The 20,408-nt window shown below is 46.1% G+C and overlaps 1 protein-coding gene across 10 annotated transcripts in view; it reads right to left on the minus strand.

The window, feature by feature from the left end:
* Positions 1-20,408, minus strand: part of ASAP1 (ArfGAP with SH3 domain, ankyrin repeat and PH domain 1) — a 975,348-nt gene that overhangs the window by 58,397 nt on the left and 896,543 nt on the right. For all 10 annotated transcript variants that reach the window (XM_029592039.1, XM_029592032.1, XM_029592035.1 and 7 more), the window contains one exon: positions 7,033-7,562. In XM_029592039.1, coding sequence (XP_029447899.1) covers positions 7,033-7,562 — 530 coding nt within the window. The remainder of the gene's footprint in view (positions 1-7,032; positions 7,563-20,408) is intronic.

Below are 20,408 nucleotides of genomic sequence, written 5' to 3' on the forward strand. Positions count from 1 at the left end.
CAGAGATAAAGGGCACCCTTGTCTCATACCGTGTCACATTCCAAACACTGCCAACTAGGAACTATTTACTGTGATAACGGCAGAAGGGTCAGTGTATAGCAAGCGAATCGCGTCATAGAAAAAACCCGCTATCCCCATAGAGCAAAGGGTGTGAAACAAATACTCCCATTCCACTCTGTCGAAGGCTTTTTCAGCATTGAAGCTGACCGTGAAGTAGGGTTCCTCTACCTGGTTAAAGAGGGCCATAGCTGCCAAAGCTTTCCTAATATTTGTAAGGGCATACCGCTTCCAGACGAATCCCACCTGACCTGAGGCTACCAATTTGTGGAGTAGGATCGCTAGCCATTCCGCCAATACCTTGGCAAATATTTTTTGATCCTGATTAAGCAGGGAGATGGGACGGTATGAAGTGGCTTGCATGTGATCTTTGGCTGGCTTTGGTATGAGCATGACGACTGTGTTTGTTAGTGTAGGGCTGGTATGTTCCCCAGTTTATTAACGCATTGAAAATGCTCGTCAATAGAGGTATGATCGAGTCGCTTAGAGTGCGATAGAATTCTGCCGTATACCCATCGGGTCCCGGTGCCTTAAGCCGCTTGGTATGTGGTATAACAGTCCTAACTTTATCTTGCGTTATAGGTTGGTTTAACCAGCTTTGTTGTTCATAGGTTATACTTGATAAATCCAATTGAGATTGAAACCGGTTCAAGGCCTCTTGGTCCCCAGGTTCAAGGCCTCTTGGTCCCCAGGTTCAGACTTATAAAGGTGGGAGTAATATTCCCGAAAGGTATTTAAAATTGAGGGAGAGTCTGAGACTACTCAACCTGACTGAATGCATAAGGCTGCAACATGCCAGGGTCCCTGGTAGGCCCTAATTAAGTTGGACATCAGCCTCCCAGATTTATTACTGAATTGGAATGATTTAAATTGGTAATAAAGTAGGCTTTCCTTGGCTCTCTGATGTAGTAAGGAGTTGATTGTGTTTTGAATTGTTAGGTACCAGTCCTGATTAGAGCGAGAATGTACCAGGGTCAGGGAACGTTTAGCTTGCTGAAGCTGAACGCTTAACTTTATAATTTGCTTATCCAGCATTTTCAGTCTTCTTGCCCTTATCCTGGAGAACTGCTTTTGCGGTATACCAACATAATATGGGGTCACCGACATGCTCCTTAGTGAAGTGTATGAATTCCTTCCATTTATCACTGATATAATCTTGGAAGTGGGTGTCATCCGCTAAGTAATAGGGAAAGCGCCAGTTAAACACGGAAGGGCCAGCTATGGGCCCTCCCAATGTCACTCATACCGGAGCGTGGTCCGAGACAATTATGTCATCAATACCTGCTTCTCGCAAATTAGAAAAGGAGCGCGCACTTAGCAGTACATAATCCAATCTAGATTGGGACACATAAGCCCAGGAAATATGGGTAAAGTCCCTCTCGATGGGATGCAAGGTATGCCACGTATTTACCAAATTGAGGGATCATTCAAGGAACTGAATGTCATTACCTTGATCACTATCCCGCTGGCGGGGTGGGGGGCTTTGTCCATCTGTGCGTCACAGGTGGTATTGAAATCCCCTCCAATTAGGATGTCATGATCCATATAAGGAACCAAATGTTTGTAAATATCTCGAAAAAACTTAAGCAGCGGGTTATTGGGAGCATATACATTACAAAATACAGTGACAGTCTGGTGTAATTCAGTGACCAAGATAATATACCAGCCCTCTGGGTCCTTGACTTCCTTCTGCATAATTAGTGGGGTGTGTTTATTTAGCAAAATAGCAACCCCCACCGACCGCGAGTTAGCGGAGGCGTAATAGACCGCCCTCACCCACTTTGTGCACAATTTTCTGTGTTCCAAGTCACTGAGATGTGTCACCTGCAAAAATGCTATAATCGGCAGACTTTTTCTGCAAGGTAGTCAGGACTTTGGATCTCTTAATAGGTGAGTGGATGCCACAAACATTCCAGGATATCAGATGTAGGCCTTTATTAGCCATTCATGGTCTCTTCCCCAAGGATCAATAAAGGTGAGAATGTACTGCAACAACGGAAACCCTCCCAGCTGAGGCCCCCATCTTCCACATCACATACCAATAGTGAACCGGGCCTGATAGTCTGTGCTGACCGGATCTTGGAACACAGTGTCTGTGCCGCTTCGTGTAGAGTTCTCTCTGCCCCCCACCTCCGCATTCCCCCCCCCCCTTTCTCCTGCTTTTCCCCTCTCCCAATCTTCACCCTCCCAATTTCCTTAATTACCTAACAGGCCCTTAATAGGCAACGAGATCACAACCCATTTTCCTCCCTCCAAACCGGACCCGCCTCCAGGCCCACACTCAGATAACAATAGCTAACAACAAAGTTTGGAGCTGATGTTCTAGCAAAAGATAGGGAAAAATACTTTCCATTAAGGTGAATACAATAGAAATTTGGTAGCAACTAACAGTCCTTGACTTCCTTCTGCACAATCATTCCTATAAATGAATCTGTCTCCAAATCACTCAAGATCTGGGACAACTGCCTTAACTCCATTAACCTGCTTCTCAATAACCTCAACCTCGCCCTCAACCCAGCAAAAACGGAACTACTCATTCTCTCCAGGCTTAAACCACCTCTCCCCCCTGACACGACAGTTTCAACCACCTACCAAGTAAAAGACCTAGGTGTTATTCTAGACAACCAGCTGAACCTGAAAAAATTCATTAACGCCACGATAAAAGACGGGTTCTTTAAAGAAATTAAAACCCCTCCTCCACCTCTGCGACTTCCATACAGTCGTCCAAGCTACCCTATTCTCAAAAATCGACTACAACTCCCTTATCCTAGGCCTCCCTATGACTACCATCAAACCCCTCCAATTGCTCCAAATCATCGCGGCCAGAATCCTCACCAACACCCGCAAGAAAGAACATATTACCCCCATCCTCAAGAACCTCCAGTGGCGCCCCATCCACTTTAGAATAATCCATAAGAGCCTCACTATCATTCACAAGTCACTCCACAACCATCACACTCACTGGCTAAATGACTCGTTAAAATACCACACATCCAACAGAGCAGCTTACAAAGGATCCCTCCACACACCATTTCCCAAGCTGTTCCACCTCACCGCTACCAAAGAACAAGCCTTTTCATTAGCAGGACCCAAGTTATGGAACTCCATGCCTCCAGATCTATGCCTGGAACACTGCACCCAAACCTTCAAAAAACAAACAAACAAAAAAAACAAACTAAAAACCTGGCTGTTTAAAAAAGCCTTCACGTAGCCAATTCATTCCCTACGATTCTCCCTACCGCTATTCGCCTGTATTCGTCTACCTATGATTTCAAGTACCTGATCCCCCTTCTCCTTCCTAAACTTACATAAATTATTGTATATATCCACTGCATATTGCCTTAATATAGAATCCACTGTATATAACCTTTAGTTTAGAAACCACTGGATCTCCCAGTGGTCACACCAATTTTTTCATAACTATTGCATATATCCATTACACACTGCCCTAATATAGAATCCATTGTATATAAGCCATAGTTTAGAAACCATTGGATTCCAGTGGTCACACCTCTGACTTCCCAATTATTCAAATTATGCTCTATCTGGTTAACCATTTTATTTCCCCTTCAAGTTACCCCTTCCCCCTGTTCATTGTAACTTTGGCCCTTGTGGCATTTTTGTTACCAAGTTCTTTGTAAACCGATGTGATATTTTATATGAATGTCAGTATAGAAAATTCTTAAATAAATAATTAAATAAACAGTCGAAAGCCAGAAGTGCTGGCCCCCCACACCCAAGAGCATCACTTAGACATTAACATTTTCTGAGAAAGGAGCTGCAGCAGCCCCAAGACTGCTGCTCCTGCCTGATGCCACGTAGCTGGTGGTATAAAGTGAAGTCCACTGGCTCGCCCCCAGTACGCAGGGGGCAACCCCTTCCACGAGTGACAGGCCACTTTCTCCCAAAAAACTATGAACCAGTTACTCAAGAAAACATCTAAAATTTAGTTATTGCTGAGTGTCAGAACTGGAACTTTCCTGTTCCCGGAGAAATTGCTGCGCTTCTTCAGGTGTGTTCATCCACTTGGGACCTTTTGGTGACATTACACGCAATCAGGCTGGGAAAACCAGTGTTGCTTTAACATCCAGAACATACAGCTTGATACAATATGGAGCCATAGCTCGACGCTGCATAAGAGACATTTGCTGAGAAATCTTGGAAAATAAGTATTTTCTGATTCTCGTATGTAAGAGAATTCCCGGACCTCAGCACACGTAGGATGGAGCTCTTTTGAGCAAAGTTAAGGAGTTTTGCAATAACCACTCGTGGCTTGGCTGCATCAGCCCATTTAGGCCCATCCTATGTGCTCGTTCTATTTTCAGCGGGCCATGTGCTGTCAGTAGGGCCAGCTCACGTGCCAGCCAGGCTTCCAGAAAGGTGGCCAGCTCCCCCTCTGATAGTGTCTCCAGCAGACCCACAAACCGCAAGTTCGATCTCCATGACCTGTTCTCCAGGTCCTCTATTTTAGCAACCTGTTTTGCCAGGGTAGCTTTTAACTGAGCTATAGCTGCCTCAGAGTCCCGGTGGACATTTTGAATGTCAGAAACTCTCTGTTCTAACTCAGTTACCCTAGTTTCAAAGCCTGAAAATCAGGTGGATAATTCTGTCAACTTAACTGAAATCGTCTGGAGCTCCAGTCTGAGAACCTCCTGCACCGCTATTTTGAGGTCTGCGATCGCCACAGTCTGAAGCACCTCAGCGGGCCCAGGATCCTCCTCGTGCTGCATGTCTGCCCTTCTCCCTCTCCTTGTCCTTTTTATTAAGTCGCGTCGCCATTCGCGCTTGAGCTGCAGCTCCTGTGGTCCGGTAAGCGTTGGTAGTTTCAGGGGGAGCGGGGCCTCGTTAGAAAATCGATTTTGGGCAGCTAAACAGGCCTGGGGCGGGGATCGGAGCGAGGAAAAGCACTGTTAGAGTTTGTGGGCTCTGGGCCGAGGTGAGAGGTGGTACCGCCCATAGGGAGGAGCCCTTGAGCCTCACCGTCAGGAGGTGAGGTCTCATCTGCTGGATGTGAAGGACAGCAGGAACTGGAAAGAGAGCGAGAGAGCGACACTGCCCACGGAGCGGGGAGTGTAATAGAAAGTTACACAGACACAGAGGTGCCACGGAATCTATGAAGTGAGGTATACCCATAAGGGGATTCCTCTGGAGAGAGGATACGGCAATGGACTGCAGAACGGGGTACACCGATGAGAGTTCCTCAGTAGAGATGATACGGTAGTGGTCCGCAAGCGGAGTACTCACAGTAGAGATGCGATGGTTCCAGAGGAAGCCCCGGGGAATGGGGCAGGCCTTGAGGGCCTTGTCCTAGGCACAAGGCCCTCAGAGGAGCAGATAGCCAGAGATGTCATTCGAGGGGGACGCCCCCGAGATTCCCACCATGACGTGCCTAAGACTGGTCCGGAAGTGCGCATCCCTAAGGAACTCTGCGGGCAGGATGGCGGTCGGCAGCATCCACGCCGTCCAGGAAGGCCCAGGAACAGGGGCGGACAGGCCGATGATAGCTGGTGGAGGCCGCAAGTCTACCCTTTGGAGTCAGTGCAGTGAAGCAAGATGTAAGCAACAGCGGTCGCAACAAGCACGTCTCACCCCCTTCACAGCATCATGTGATCTCCGCGATTGAGAAAATAAATGTAAATGTAAAAATCCGCTTACCTGCATGCATTAAAGCAGACTCCTAAGGAAGATACATGAAAAACGTTTACTCAACTACTTAAAATTAGAAGCGCACATATGTGCGGTAGGTGTATTTTAAATCATATTTAAAACCAGCTAGCATATTAAAAGATAAGTATCGCAGTGATTGAAAGCTGATTAGTATAAACTGGACTTTACTTGTTACTTGAAACATGACATTAGTGATTATACATTATACAGATTTCTGATTATAGAATGTGTTATGTTTAGAGAAAGTACAAAGCTAGTGGTCATAATATGGTAATTAGAAAGACAAGTCCACTATCTTTAGAGAAACTACACAGTAGATTTTCTTATCAATAGCCTGGCAATATTTCAGGAAAATTAGACAAAGAAATCACTTCTGAGCATGTGCAGTCTGAATGCCAAATAACCCCAGTATACCCTATGCCAGACAGATTTCCTGCTGAGAGCTGATTCTGAATAGACATCACGTCAAATCTCACAATGATAAGGTATCTCACAATGTTGGCCTGTCTCCAAACGAGAACCTGCTCAGCTGACTCACTATTTGGGAAGGCCTAGAGACACTTTTCGTGGAAGGTGACAGCTTCCGCTAGGCTTTTGTATATAATTACTCCCGATTAGTTGGGGAAATTACTCTTGCTTATTGTGCTGATATACTGTATATATATATATATAATATATATTCTGTTTTATTTGTCTCAAGTTTTCTCATAAGCACCTGTTTTGTGTATACTCGTATATTATACAGAAAATATATCTTTTCATTGTTTCACATAAGACATAGTGAGTGGTGTTATTCTTTTAGTTTGTTTTGCGTGATACAGACTGCCAGGCAAATACCTCATTCCTGAACCTATTACACCTACCACCTACTGGAGACAAAGAATACTGGCAGGCTGAGGTCAACATAGATGCCTATAAAGGTTGAGGTCAGTGAGCCTTTTATTCTGTCTCCATTCATCTGAACTGGTCTGACTCAATGAAAAGAAAAGATTTTCAAAATTGAAACATCCGAAGGAAAAAGATTAGCAAGTTCATTCACAATATCATATTTGACAAAAAATATCCAAAACAATGGAAACAAGCTTTTTAATCACCAAAATGATGGAAATACACATTCTCATATCTGACTTTTAGATTTAGGTGTATTAAGTATTTTTCCTATAAACGCAAAATGGGAAAGTCCTTTAGTACAACAGCCCCAAAATGGGAAAAATCCTTTAATACATCTGGGTCTTATTTATAGAGCTAACAGACTTTAGAACATTCTATAAAGACAGGCCAGCAGACTAAAACAAAACATCTACCTACCATATTGATCTTTCTGGGAAGTGGCACTGGAGTATCTGTCAAGGTGGGTGTTACATCACTGGAATCTTCTGAAGCTTGTCTCTGGATGGTGTCCCCAGATTGAACATTTGGAGATAGATCCACAGTTTGAGTTTTCTGATTTACCTCAAAGGATTGAGGCTTTGGTAGTATTTCTCCAATTGGTGTTCTAGTCAATGTTTCTCCCAGTTGGGGCTTTGGAGGAAGATCTTTCACTTGTGGTTTTGGAGGTAAATCTCCAAGTTGTGGTTTGGGTGGCAAATCACTTAGCTGAGGCTTTGGAGGTAGTTCTCCTGGCTTTGGGGGTAAATCTCCAACTACAGGTTTCTGAGCTACTTCCACAAACTGAGGTTTCTGAGCTTGGTCTGCAGGCTGAAGCTTCAGGGGCAGATCTGCAAAATGTGTTTTCTGGGATAGATCTCCAAGCTGGGGGGACTTCTGGAAGATTTCTGGTTGTGGATTTGATTTGTCTACAGAAGGATGATGAATGGTGTCTATCTTCCTTAGTGCCACTGTAAAAAAAAAAAGTCAGATAGCCTACTTTAGATTCAGGATATTCTCAGGTGGAACATTTGCAGCATAAAAATATAACTCATAGGTAAAAAAAAAATAACATGACAGAAGTAACTGTCATGTACAGGGCCATTGCTATGGGCAGTCCAGAGAGATGCCAGAGAAGAAAAGAAAATGGGGTGAGCCATGCATTATTGGCAGCCCCAGTGTGGGGCTGGGAGCTGTGCAGCCAGCTGTGAGTGGAGATGCTGACAATCTTTGTGATGCCATGTTCCCTGGCAACAGTCCTGTGTACAATCAGTATATATACAAATAACAGGAGCCAAATACACTTTATATTTCTAGAAAGCAAGAGATTAACTGGTATATATAGCACTGCAAAAGTAAAATACAAATTGGGATTTCTTCATACTTAAGAGTGGAGATTCATAGATTTCTGATTTTTTTCCTTCATTTGTGAGATTTCACTTTTTTTTAAAATCAATTTAGCCAGCTGCTTACCTGTAAAAGTTTATTCTCCGAAGACCGTGGTTCACCAATCATAAATGTGAGTCACATGACTGCCAGAACTTTCTGGAAAGAGTAAAAGCTTTTTCCTGCTCATGTCAAGTAATTTCTATACAACTATGGCCTTGTATCTCTGAAGTTCTATATAAAAGCTTTGAATCTAGGAGAACAAACCTGAAGAGGAGATAAGAAAATTATTCCTTACCTGCTAATTTTCGTTCCTGTAGTACCATGGATCATTCCAGACGGTGGGTTATGTTCCCTGTCCAGCAGATGGAGTTAGAACCAAAAATTCCCAGGGGAGGACCTATATAGCCACGCCTCCCTTGCCTCAATCCTCAGTAACTGGACTAGCAAAGCCAAGACGAGAAGAGACAGAACCAGAGGGATCAATTAATCTAAAAAATATAGAGAAAAAAACAGCTGTAAGTGACAGCAAGTAACTTGTACTCAAAAAACTGTAACTGAGAACTTGCAAACAGCACTGTGTTCAAAGACACAGCTCGCAATAACTAGAGATACAGAGTGAAAATATTGTGAAGACAGGAAAGCAGGGATGGCCCACAAAGAACCCCCAAAACCAGGGAGGGGTCTGGAATGATCCATGGTACTACAGGAACGAAAATTAGCAGGTAAGGAATAATTTTCTTTTCCCTGTACGTACCAGGATCATTCCAGACGGTGGGATGTACCAAAGCTTCCCCATCATGGGTGGGTCGCGGACAGCCCTGCCCGTATGACCCTGTCTCCAAGCTGACCGTGAGACGGCACGCGAATGTCTAGACGATAATGTCTTGCGAAAGTGTGGAGAGACTTCCATGTGGCCGCCCTACAAATTTCTTGAGAAGAAACTGCAGAACTTTCCGCCCACAACGTCGCTTGAGCGCGTAGAGAATGCGCCTTAACAGCTAAAGGTGGAGACTTACCCACTCAGATGTATGCGGCTATAATCGCTCCTTTTGGCCAGCGAGCAATTGATTGTTTGGACGCCATGCAACCCTTCCTGGGTCCCGACCAAAGGACAAACAAATGATCGGAGAGTCGAAATTCATTAGTGACCTCCAAATAATGTATCAAAGAACGTCTGACATCCAACCGACGCAGGTCAGAAGAATCAGAGGATACAAATGACGGAAGCTCTATCGATTGGTTGAGATGGAAAGTCGAGACCACCTTTGGCAGAAAAGATGGAACTGTCCACAGGGATACTCCCCCTGGCGTGAAACGAAGGTATGGCTCCCGATATGATAGAGCTTGTAGTTCAGAGATCCGACGTGCTGAGCTGATCGCCACCAGGAAAATGGTCTTAAGGGTGACATCCTTGAGTGTGGCCGAACTCAGAGGCTCAAAAGGCGGTGCACATAGAGCCTGGAGTACCAAATTGAGATTCCATGAAGGACAAGGCGGTCTAATGGGAGGTTTCAAGTGTTTTACCCCCTTTAGAAAACGTAGAATATCCGGATGTGAGGCCAGGAGCTCCCTGTCATTACTCCTTAGGAAAGCTCCCAAAGCCGCTACCTGAACACGAAGAGAATTATAGGCCAAGCCCAAATCCAGACCCGCCTGTAGGAAGGAAAGCACATGCGCTACTGAGGTCTGCGTTGGCAGAATCGTCTTTGACTCACACCATTCCTCAAAAACCTTCCATACTCTGACATAGGTAACGGACGTGGAAGTCTTCCTAGCTTTCAGGAGCGTCGAGATGGCAGACTCTGGATATCCGCGCCTTCTTAATTGGCGCCTCTCAAAAGCCAGGCCGCAAGACAAAAGCGATCTGCCTTCTGAAAAATATTGGCCCTTGGCGAAGGAGACGTGATAGGTGACTGAGTCGAAGCGGGCCTTCCACTGCCAGATTGAGAAGATCTGCAAACCATGGACGTCGAAGCCACTCTGGCGCAACTAGGATCACCGGATGAAAAAGCAGGAAGTGCTGATGAAGGGCCCCCCGAGGTGTCGTCCCCTTGCCTGCCCTGGTCCGTTGCGCTCAGAAACCCCATACTGTAAGAGGAAACCTGGAGCGGAGCGTCGACGTCCTCCTCAGAGAGAGCTGCCTCAGAGTCAGCTAACAAAATGGCCGCCGTTCCCGCGCTGAGGGGAAACGGGGCATGCCGCTTCCTGCCGGCGCGGTCCGACTCTCCTCCAAGCTGCCCACCAGGTAAGCTATACTCCCCCTCAGGAAAAGCCGAAGAAAATCCCTCCGAGGGCTGCTGAACCCCTTGCCGAGCTCCGGAGCAGTTAGGCAATCTCTGCATCGCGGCGGGAGGGAGGGGGAGGGGTGGCTGCGGCGCGCGGCAACAACTGAAGCGGCGAAGCAATAGAGCTATCCGGCCTCCGGACCCCCTCACCGTCCCCAAGAGACCGTCGGGGAAAGCGCCGTCCCGACGGTAAGCAGCTCCGGGGAATGTGTCGTCGCAGAGCTGCAGGGCGGGACTCCAATCACTACCCGAAAGGGAGGAGGGGAAAAGTACAAACTCCGGGGCTAGGGGGGAGCGGTCGGCACTACCAATTTCACCCCTCACAAATTCCTGTTCCTCCCAACAACTGTAAATAAAATAAAAACAACACTTACCACACTGTAGCCGGGCCAGGAAGAGGAAAAACAAAGAGAAAAATAAAGTGACAGGCAAAAAACACAGCCTGTCAGCAAGTTCCTGACTGGAAAACAGTGTCTCTCTTTGAACGGAGTGGTCCTGTCAGAACACTACAGAACCTATCCCTTAGAAGAAAACCTTTATCTAATATTATTTAATTGATCCCTCAAAGAGAAAATAAAACTAGAAAAGTGCTGGGGACCACCGTGTCCCCTGCTCAATCTGCTGGAGAAAGAACTATACTGAGGATTGAGGCAAGGGAGGCGTGGCTATATAGGTCCTCCCCTGGGAATTTTTGGTTCTAACTCCATCTGCTGGACAGGGAACATAACCCACCGTCTGGAATGACCTGGTACGTACAGGGAAAGGAGGGTTTCTGTGACTGGTAAACTACTGTCTTCAGAGAATATCTGTTACAAATAAGAAATGTTTCTTTCTCTGGAGACCAGCAGTTCACTAAAAGGTGAATTTTAATTCCTGCGTGTGTTCATGTGTGCGTGGTTCCCAATGTATGCACATGGATGCACCTATTTTATAACATGCGCGTGTCAACGTGCGTATGTTATAAAATCAGCTACCCATGCGCAAAGGGGGGGATTTTATTACATGCACGTGGCAACACTATAGGGCTTTTTCCCAGTTCCCTCCAATAAAGGAGCATTAGTAGGTTGCATGGACTGGTCAGCTGCCGGCCGCATTTCACCAGGACAGTGTCTAATGGCGCTGTCCCGGTTCACCCACGGTCTGCCCAGACCTCGCCCCCAGCCCTTCCCTGGCCTGCCCCTTTTTCAATGCTGGCTCTTCTGCGCATGCCAGGAGATATGGGCGTGGCCGTTGGCCCTTGAAAATGCCTGCTGCGTGTGTGCAGCCTGGCCACATGTGTATCTCCCATTTTTTATGCGCGCCGGCATTTTAAAATTTGCTCCAAGTCATACACGTGGAACACTCTAGCTAAGGAAAGACTTCATCAAAAAAGGGAGGAACAAGAACTTCCAGTGGGCAGGGAAATTTTTTGTCAAGAAAAATCTATATTATTTGAACAAGGAAGACAACCCAAAATGCTACAAATTTATATGTTTGTTTTACTTGTACATTGCCTAGAACACTCATTAGGTGTGTTATGCCGGTCAGCAGAGGAGGCCGAGGCTGAACGAGCTTACCCCTTCTGGGCATGATCTGCCGTGCTCAAGGTTCCCGAGGCTGGGTTCGTCGGCACCTCCTCAGGCTTCAAGGCCTACTGCGACAGTGAGAGGCCTACCCCTGCGGCCGGGACGCCGTCGCAGCGGAAGCCCCGCCCCGACATCCTCTAGACATGCGCAGCAAAGCCGGCCCCTTTCTTAAAGGGATCAGCGCGGGAATGCTACCCAACACAGAGGTCTCCGCCCTCTTCTTGGAGGTATTGAAACGCTCAGCTCACTCTCTCAGGTGAGTTAGCAAGGATAGAGAAAGGATTGGAATGCCTCCAGTCTAAGCTGCTCTGCGGCTTCCTTGCTGCCGCAAGAAAGCCTTCTCTCTGCCCTTCGGGGTAATTCATATCTAAGCTGGGTACCCACTCCTCGGGGGCCCTTATGCTCTCTTACAGGTACCTTTCTGGGATATCGGGTACTCGCTCCTCGAGGGCCTGCTCTTCCTACTCTGGTGCCTTACTACCTACTTCTGCCTGCCAGGATCTTCATCACTACAGCTATCTACTTCAATGAGTAACTTTATCAGTCTGTCTCATCTCCAGCTTCAGCGCTCAGAGTCTGCATCCAGGACTTTCCTCTACTACCCTGCGCTGCCTACCATCTACTCGAGTGTGGGACTGGTCTCCTCTGCTGAGGACCCCTGGACTGCTTCTACTAAGTTACCTCACTGCTGCCCCTCCTGGGCAGTACCACCGAGCTGTATAATAAATACTAATTCTCTGTGTTTGCGTGTATAGAGTCTAGCCTAGTACTGCGGCTTCTCACGGGGCTCCTCCCTGTGGGTGTGACCATCACCGCAGTACCCAAGAATCCACTCCAACACCTCAAAACCATAACAAGGTGATTTATAAATTCAAATAAAGATAAGGATATAGATAAAAGATAAAATCATAAAAATGGGCACCCAGGTTTGAGTTGGGCTCTTCCCCTCTTCTGCAGAGAAGCCATGTCCAGGCAATAATGGAATGTAAACATTTATTTATTTATTTGAAATTTTTATATACCGACATTAGTGACAAGACATCATACCTGATTTATATTGAACTTCATGTAAATCTCCTAAATTAAGGTAGTTCTTACAGAGGCGACCAACATTGCCACAGCCCTAACATTGTAGGCCTTAACATTCCACTTCACAGTCAGGTTTGCTTGGTTATTTACAGCAGGAACTGCTAAAATGGTACCTTTCGTCACTCCACTCCTAAACTTGTTAGTGCCAAAAGAAACAAAAAGCTGGTAGAAAACAATATAACCCTGATCTTGGCTACAGTGGAGTTAGTGAGATTTTTCTTGACTCCTGGGCCTATCCTTAGATCAAGGGGCTGAACAAGTTGAGGGTGTCTTTGGTTTAGCCTTGTCACCTCTATAGTCAGTATGGTTCTGTGATCCTTGAATTAAGCCTTCAACAACTATTTTTAAGTGCCTTTCTTCTAGGTCTGGAGAACTCTGGATGTGGCAGATTATCACAGCCAAAGGCATCGTGGCTTTGTAAAAGTCAGTAATGATCATCTTCCGTTTGCACTCGGGATAGCATTTGAAGATGTTGGCCTGCTTCTTGGACATAGTGAGAAAAATCAAGGTGACATCAAATGAAGAAATCTTCCCGCCCTACAGAAGAAGATCTGAAGGGATGAACAAAGTAGAGCCAACAATCTACTGGTATGGCCACACAGAACTAAAGGGATGGTTCGGTGGCTGACAAATAAAATAAAACTTCAAATCTACTAAAAAAAAAAAAAAAATTCCTAATGAGGGCAATTTAAAAAGCTTTAGGAAAAAGAACCTGAAGAAGGTGGTCAACTTCCTGACCTCTGGAGGGCCATAAAAGAAAGATTGTGTTTCATGATCTTGAAAGCCAAAGACAAAAACAAACAGAGGAGAAATGAAGCTGGGGCAGAATCACCATGAGAGACTCTTGGCCTTTCTGGATGGCTATAGAAGAATCTGTCCGTCTGACTCATGTGTATGACTATGTGAACTGTTTGTCTTCAGAAAAAAAAAACAGAGCATTTGAAGAAGCTGCATCTTAATCTGTATTTAAATTACATATGTGGAAATAAAGAGTTAAACAAGTTGTAGGTGACACCTTAATACAACTGTGACGAGCTTTTGAGAGTTATGCTCTATTCATCAGGATACAGTTTACAAATCTACAGAAAGCTAAGTTTCTTACTTACAACCGGTGTTCTCTGTAGACAGTAGGACAAAACCAGCCGCACAAGTGAGGTGACACAACCGATATAGCATATGCACTCTCTACAGGACAAAAAGACCTTTAGAGCATGTGTGGGTTTTCCTGTGTAACTGCTCCCACATGAGCCTCCTAAGTATCTTTTCTATCTGAACTTAAGCTTTAGGAGAGGAAGATGGGATTGTGTGGCTGGTTTATCCTATTGTCCACAGAGAACACTTGTTCCAGATAGGCAACCTAGCTTTCTCCGTGGACAAGCAGGATGAATTCAGCCACATAGGCTGAGGGTTGCAAGAATATATTTGAAATATGTTGAATACAGGTTAATTGCAATCTGGAAAAAAAGAGAAGATGGGAGAATTGAAGCTTTAGTTAAAGACTACTTAAAAATACTTGGCCAAAACTACTATTCTTACAAGAGTCTTCTTCAAGACAGTAGTTTTTGGTAAATGTACGTAGAGAAGACCAAGTAACCACTTTGCATATTTCTTGAATGGATGCAGATTAATGATGTGCCATTGAAGTTGAGGTTGTTTTCATCTGATGATCATTAATTTTAGCAGAGTGATTTTTTTCCAGGCTGTGTGTAACCAAAGAAAAATCAGCCTGAGAGCCACTTAGACAAGATTTGTTTTTTTAATTGGCAAGCCAATTAAAGATCTCTGTGGATTTTTGGAAAAGCTTAATCATTTCCAAATAGAACAAAGTTCTTGTGTAGTCTAGCATAGTCTGTTAAGCCTTATTCACAAGAGAAGTGAAAAAATGTTGGCAACACAATGGATTGATCTAAATGAAAGAGAGAAACAACTTTTGGTCAAAATTCAGGACGTATTCTCAAAACTACTCTATTTTTGAAAATTTGAGTAAAAGATGCTTGAATTACCAAGGCTTGATGTTTCCTTATTCTGTATGCTGAGGTTACTAGTATTAAGAGTAATACTTTCCAAGACAGAAACTAAGATCTACTGAAGATCAAATGGAGAGTATATCAACTCTGTAAGAGTTACATCAGCGCTTCTCACCCGGTGTGTTGCGACACACCAATGTGTCACCAAGCACCAGCTGGTGTGTTGCGGCTCCCGGTGTCCCACAACCCCAGTTATACTTCCCTTTACCTTTTTCCTGCCCCCGCGGGCCAATAGGAAACCTCCTCCCTTCTTCCTGCCAGTGGGGCAGGAAGAAGGGGGCATTTCATAGCCCGGGGGTGGGGAGGTTTGAGGGTCGACTGGGAGGAGTGGCAGTGTCCAGGCCCATGGCCACCACGGGCTGCCCCAAAGTGGCAGTGAGTTGCAAGCATGAATAGGCCGGTTGCTCTGGGGATTCTCTCTCCCCCCCCCCCCCCCCCCCCCGATAAACAGTGAGCGCAGCAGAACCACGTTTAAAGTAAAAGTGGCACTCAGCCATGCTGATTACAGATGGGGCAATTAGAGCTCCCAGCGGCCATAAAAGCAGGCAAATGGGGGGCCGCTGGAGCCTAGGGATATCCCGACAGCAGAAGAAAGGCTTGAGTGCTGTGGCATATTTTTCTAAAATAAATGTTTGCTGCTTCAGTGCGGCTGAGAAGGTAGCGGCAGCACTGGGAAATCTGCCACTGCGAAATTAAAGGGGAATACAGCATTGGGGCTCTAAGCAAAGTGTGTGTGAGACACAGAAACTGGGCAGGGAGGTGACTGGGGTGTGTATGTGAGAGAGAGAAAGACTGGGCAGGGAGGTGACTGGTGTGTGTGAAGCACAGAGACTGGGCAGGGAGGTGACTGGTGTGTGTGCGAGACAGAGACTGGTCATAGGTTTTAATTGGGGTGTGTGTGTGTGGGGGTGTGTGTATGTGTATGTGTAACTTGTTGGCCCTAAAGAAGAGGACAGTAAGGACAGAGCTTCAGCAGCTGCTGCTGCTCCTGGTATGTGCTTTCAAGGGAAAGGAGTAGATGGAGAGGATAAGTAAAGGTGGCATTTTAAGTTTATTTTTCTTGTGCCATTTTAATTATTATTATGTGATGTGTCTACTGTTTTGAAATAGCAAATGTTGCTTACCTGATGTGACAGGTGTTCTCACAGGACAGCAGGATGTTAGTCCTCACAAATGGGTGACATCGAGGATGGAGCCCACCACGGAAAACTTCTGTCAAAGTTTAAACAGAACTTTGACTGGCCCCTACTGGGCATGCCCAGCAAGGCACTGACCCTGCAGCCAGCAGGGGTCTCCCTTCAGTCTGATGTTCAAGCTACAGGCAGTGCCTAGAAAGTAAAAATAAAACGAACCCAACACCGCGGGGAGGCGGGCGGGTTTCGTGAGGACTAACATCCTGCTGTCCTGTGAGAACACCTGTCACATCAGGTAAGCAACATTTGCTTTCTCACAGGACAAGCAGGATGGTTGTCCTCACAAATGGGTGAGTACCGAGCTGAGGATGTCCCGACTTGCACCAAATGTACCCAACGGTGTGCAGCAGGCACAACAAGTGAGGAGAAATTTGGGAAAGGGCATCCGCACCCTACCGGGTAGGTGGAAGGGTGTTGGTACATCAGGTTGGAAAAAGGTTACGCAAGACAGATTGGCCGAAGATGGAGTCCTGTCTTCCAGCTTTGTCCAAACAATAGTGGGCTGCAAAGGTATGGAGGGAACTCCAGGTTGCAGCACCGATCGAAGGTGTGCTACTGAAGTCGCCATGGCCCTCACAGAGTGTGCTTTAACACGGTCTTGAAAAGGAATGCCAGCTTGCTCATAGCAAAAAGAAATGCAGTCCGCCAACCAGGAAGAAAGAGCCTGCTTACCCACAGGTTGTCCTAACTTGTTAGGATGGAAAGAGACGAATAATTGAGTGCTCTTCCTGTGAGAAACTGTACGGTCTAGGTAAAAAGCTAGAGCCCGTTTACAGTCTAGGGTATGCAGGGTCTGCTCTCCAGAGTTGGAGTGGGGCCTGGGAAAAAAGATAGGCAGTACGATAGATTGATTGATATGAAACTCCGAAACTACCTTAGGTAAAAATTTAGGGTGAGTGCGGAGTACCGCCCGGTCCTGCAGGAGCTTAGTGTAAGGCGGATAGGTAACTAGGGCCTGTAATTCACTAACCCTGCGAGCTGAAGTAATAGCCAAAAGGAATAACACTTTCCAAGTGAGATATTTAAAGTCACAGGAGTGCAGAGGTTCGAAAGGAGGTTTCATAAGACGACCAAGAACCAGGTTAAGGTCCCAGGATGGGGCCGGAGGACGCAAGGGCGGCTTTAGATGGAGTAAGCCCTTAAGAAAGCGTGTTACTAGGGGTTGTACTGAAATAGGATTACCCCCAATACCCTTATGGAAGGCGGCTACCGCACTGACATGCATTCTAATAGAAGAGGTTTTAAGACCTGATTCAGAGAGATGCCATAAATAGTCCAAGAATTTGGAGATTGGACAGGAAAGGGGGTCAAGGGACTGAGAAGTGCACCATGATGTGTACCTTTTCCATTTGTATGAGTAAGACTTTCTTGTGGAAGGCTTTCGTGAAGCTATCAGGACCCGAGAAACGGAATCTGAAAGGTTAAATGGTTGAAGGACTAACCTTTCAACATCCATGCCGTCAGGGACAAGGCTTGGAGGTTGGGATGGAGGAGGCATCCGTCGTTTTGAGTGAGCAGATGCGGGTCCTTTCCCAGAGGAATGTGCCTGCGGATGGAGAGATCCTGGAGTATTGGAAACCATACTTGGCGTGGCCAGTAAGGTGCTATCAGGATCATGGTTCTTCCGTCCTGGCGTAGCTTCACGAGAGTCTTTGACACAAGAGGGAGTGGAGGGAATGCATAGAGCAGACCGGTTGTCCACTTGAGGGAGAATGCATCTCTCGGCCGAGAGTGCTGGCTCCGAATGAGAGAGCAGTAATCTTCCACTTTGTGGTTCTGAGGGGACGCAAAGAGGTCTATGCGGGGAGAACCCCACTTGTGAAACAGAGAGGTCGCTACCAGAGGATTGAGTGACCACTCGTGTGGTTGGAAGACACGGCTCAGCTGGTCTGCCAATACATTGTCTACTCCCGGCAGGTAAGTGGCCCTGAGGTACATGGAGTGGGAGAGGGCTTCCGCCCAGATCTGCGCAGCTTCCTGACACAGAAGGAAGGAGCCTGTGCCTCCCTGCTTGTTTATGTACCACATGGCCACTTGGTTGTCCGTCTAGATTAAGATTATCTGATGAAAGAGATGATCTTTGAAAGTGCGGAGCGCATAGCGGATTGCTCGAAGTTCCAGGAAATTGATCTGGTGATCGGCTTCCTCTTTGGACCATAACCCTTGGGTTTGAAAGTCGTCCACATGGGCTCCCCAACCGATGTGAGAAGCGTCGGTGGTTAGGATTACTTGCGGATCCGGTGGAAGAAAAGGTAAGCCCTGAAGGAGGTTGACCTGAGTCGTCCACCAGGTTAAGGATAGGCACAGCGCTTGTGTGACTGTGACTATGGAGGACAGAGGCTGAAAAGCTTGAATCCATTGGTGTCGTAGAGTCCATTGTGTTACTCTCATGGCTAGTCGGGTCATGGGAGTGACTTGAACCGAGGATGCCATGTGTCCTAGGAGAATGAGGAACTGGCGAGCCGTGGCAGTGTTCTGAGACTGGAGCTGGCGAGCCAGGGATATTAGGGTGTGGACCCTCTGAAGAGGAAGGTAAGCCTTTGCCTGTAAGGTGTCCAAGTCTGCCCCAATGAAGGATAAGGTTTGAGACGGGACTAAGCAAGATTTCTCGTAATTGACAAGAAACCCTAAGGAAAGGAGTGTTTGAATTGTCAATTTTAGGGAGGATTGAGCTATCTGTTGGGTGGAGGCCCTGATTAGCCAATCGTCCAGGTAGGGGTAGACGTGGACACCTTCCTTCCTTAGGAATGCTGCTACCACTACGAGACATTTGGTAAAGACTCGTGGGGCAGAAGCCAGACCGAAAGGTAGGACACGGTATTGATAATGGTCGTGGCCTACTAGAAACCGCAGATATTTGCGATGGGATTGTGTGATCGCAATGTGGGTATAAGCGTCCTTGAGGTCGAGAGAGCACAGCCAATCCCCTCTTTGTAGCAGAGGGAGCAGCGCGCCTAGGGTTACCATTTTGAACTTCTCTTTTTGAAGGTATTTGTTGAGGGCTCGAAGGTCCAAAATGGGACGTAGTCCCCCTGATTTCTTTGGTATTAGGAAGTATCTGGAATAGAATCCCTTGCCTCGTTGAGCGGGAGGAACGGGTTCTATAGCATTTGAATGCAGAAGAAAAACAGATGATGGAGCATCCATTTATATTGGAGTGGTTTACAGGCCTCCAAACCAAAAGGAAGAGCTGGACAGAGATCTGGTTGAAGACATCCATAAGATAGGTAAGAAAGGGGAAGTGGTGATCATTGGTGACTTTAATATGCCAGATGTAGACTGGAAAATCCCATCTGCAGAATCTAAAAACAGTAGAGCAATACTGGATGCCATGCAAGTATCTTTGTTCAAACAAATGGTATTGGAACCCACGAGAGAAGGAACTATTCTCGACTTAGTGCTCAATAATGGAGAAATCGTCTCTGATGTCAAGGTGGGCGCCCACCTCAGCACCAGTGATCATCAAACGGTATGGTTTAATATCACTAAAAGAATAGCGAAAAGAACCACAAAGACCCGAGTTTTACAGTTCAAAAACACAGACTTTGAGGAAATGGGGAAGTACCTAGAGGAAGAACTAAATGGATGGGAAAATGAGAGAGATGTGGATCAACAGTGGACCAATCTAAAAGGAGCAATCGCCAAGGCAACTGCTCTATATGTTAGAAATGTAAAGAAAAGCAAAAGAAAAATGAAACCTATCTGGTTCTCAAAGGAGGTGGCTGACAAAATTAAAGCTAAAAGAACTGCATACAAGAAATACAAAAGATCCCAAAGGGAGGAGCACAAAGAAGAATATCTGATTCAACTGAGGGAGACTAAGAAATTAATCAAGTTGGCAAAAAGTCAAGCAGAAGAGAGGATTGCCAAGGAGATAAAATATGGTGACAAAACATTTTTCAGATACATCAGCGAAAAGAGAAAAGTCCAAAGTGGTATAGTGAAATTGAAAGGTGGAAATGATCAATGTGTGGAGGGAGACGAAGAAATGGCAGAAATATTAAACGAATACTTCAGCTCTGTGTTCACTAAAGAAGACCCTGGAGAAGGACCATCTCTACACAACAAGAAACTGGAGGGAAGCAGAACAGAGGAAAATCCATTTACAGTAGATAATGTATGGGAAGAGCTAAAGAATCTGAAAGTGGACAAAGCCATGGGGCCTGATGGGATTCATCCAAGGATACTGAGGGAGCTCAGAGATGTGCTGGCGGGACCGCTGTGTGACCTGTTCAATAGATCCCTAGAAACAGGAGTGGTGCCGAGTGA

The sequence above is a fragment of the Rhinatrema bivittatum genome, chromosome 2, assembly GCF_901001135.1.
Source record: "Rhinatrema bivittatum chromosome 2, aRhiBiv1.1, whole genome shotgun sequence".
Classification (NCBI taxonomy): Eukaryota; Metazoa; Chordata; class Amphibia; order Gymnophiona; family Rhinatrematidae; genus Rhinatrema; species Rhinatrema bivittatum.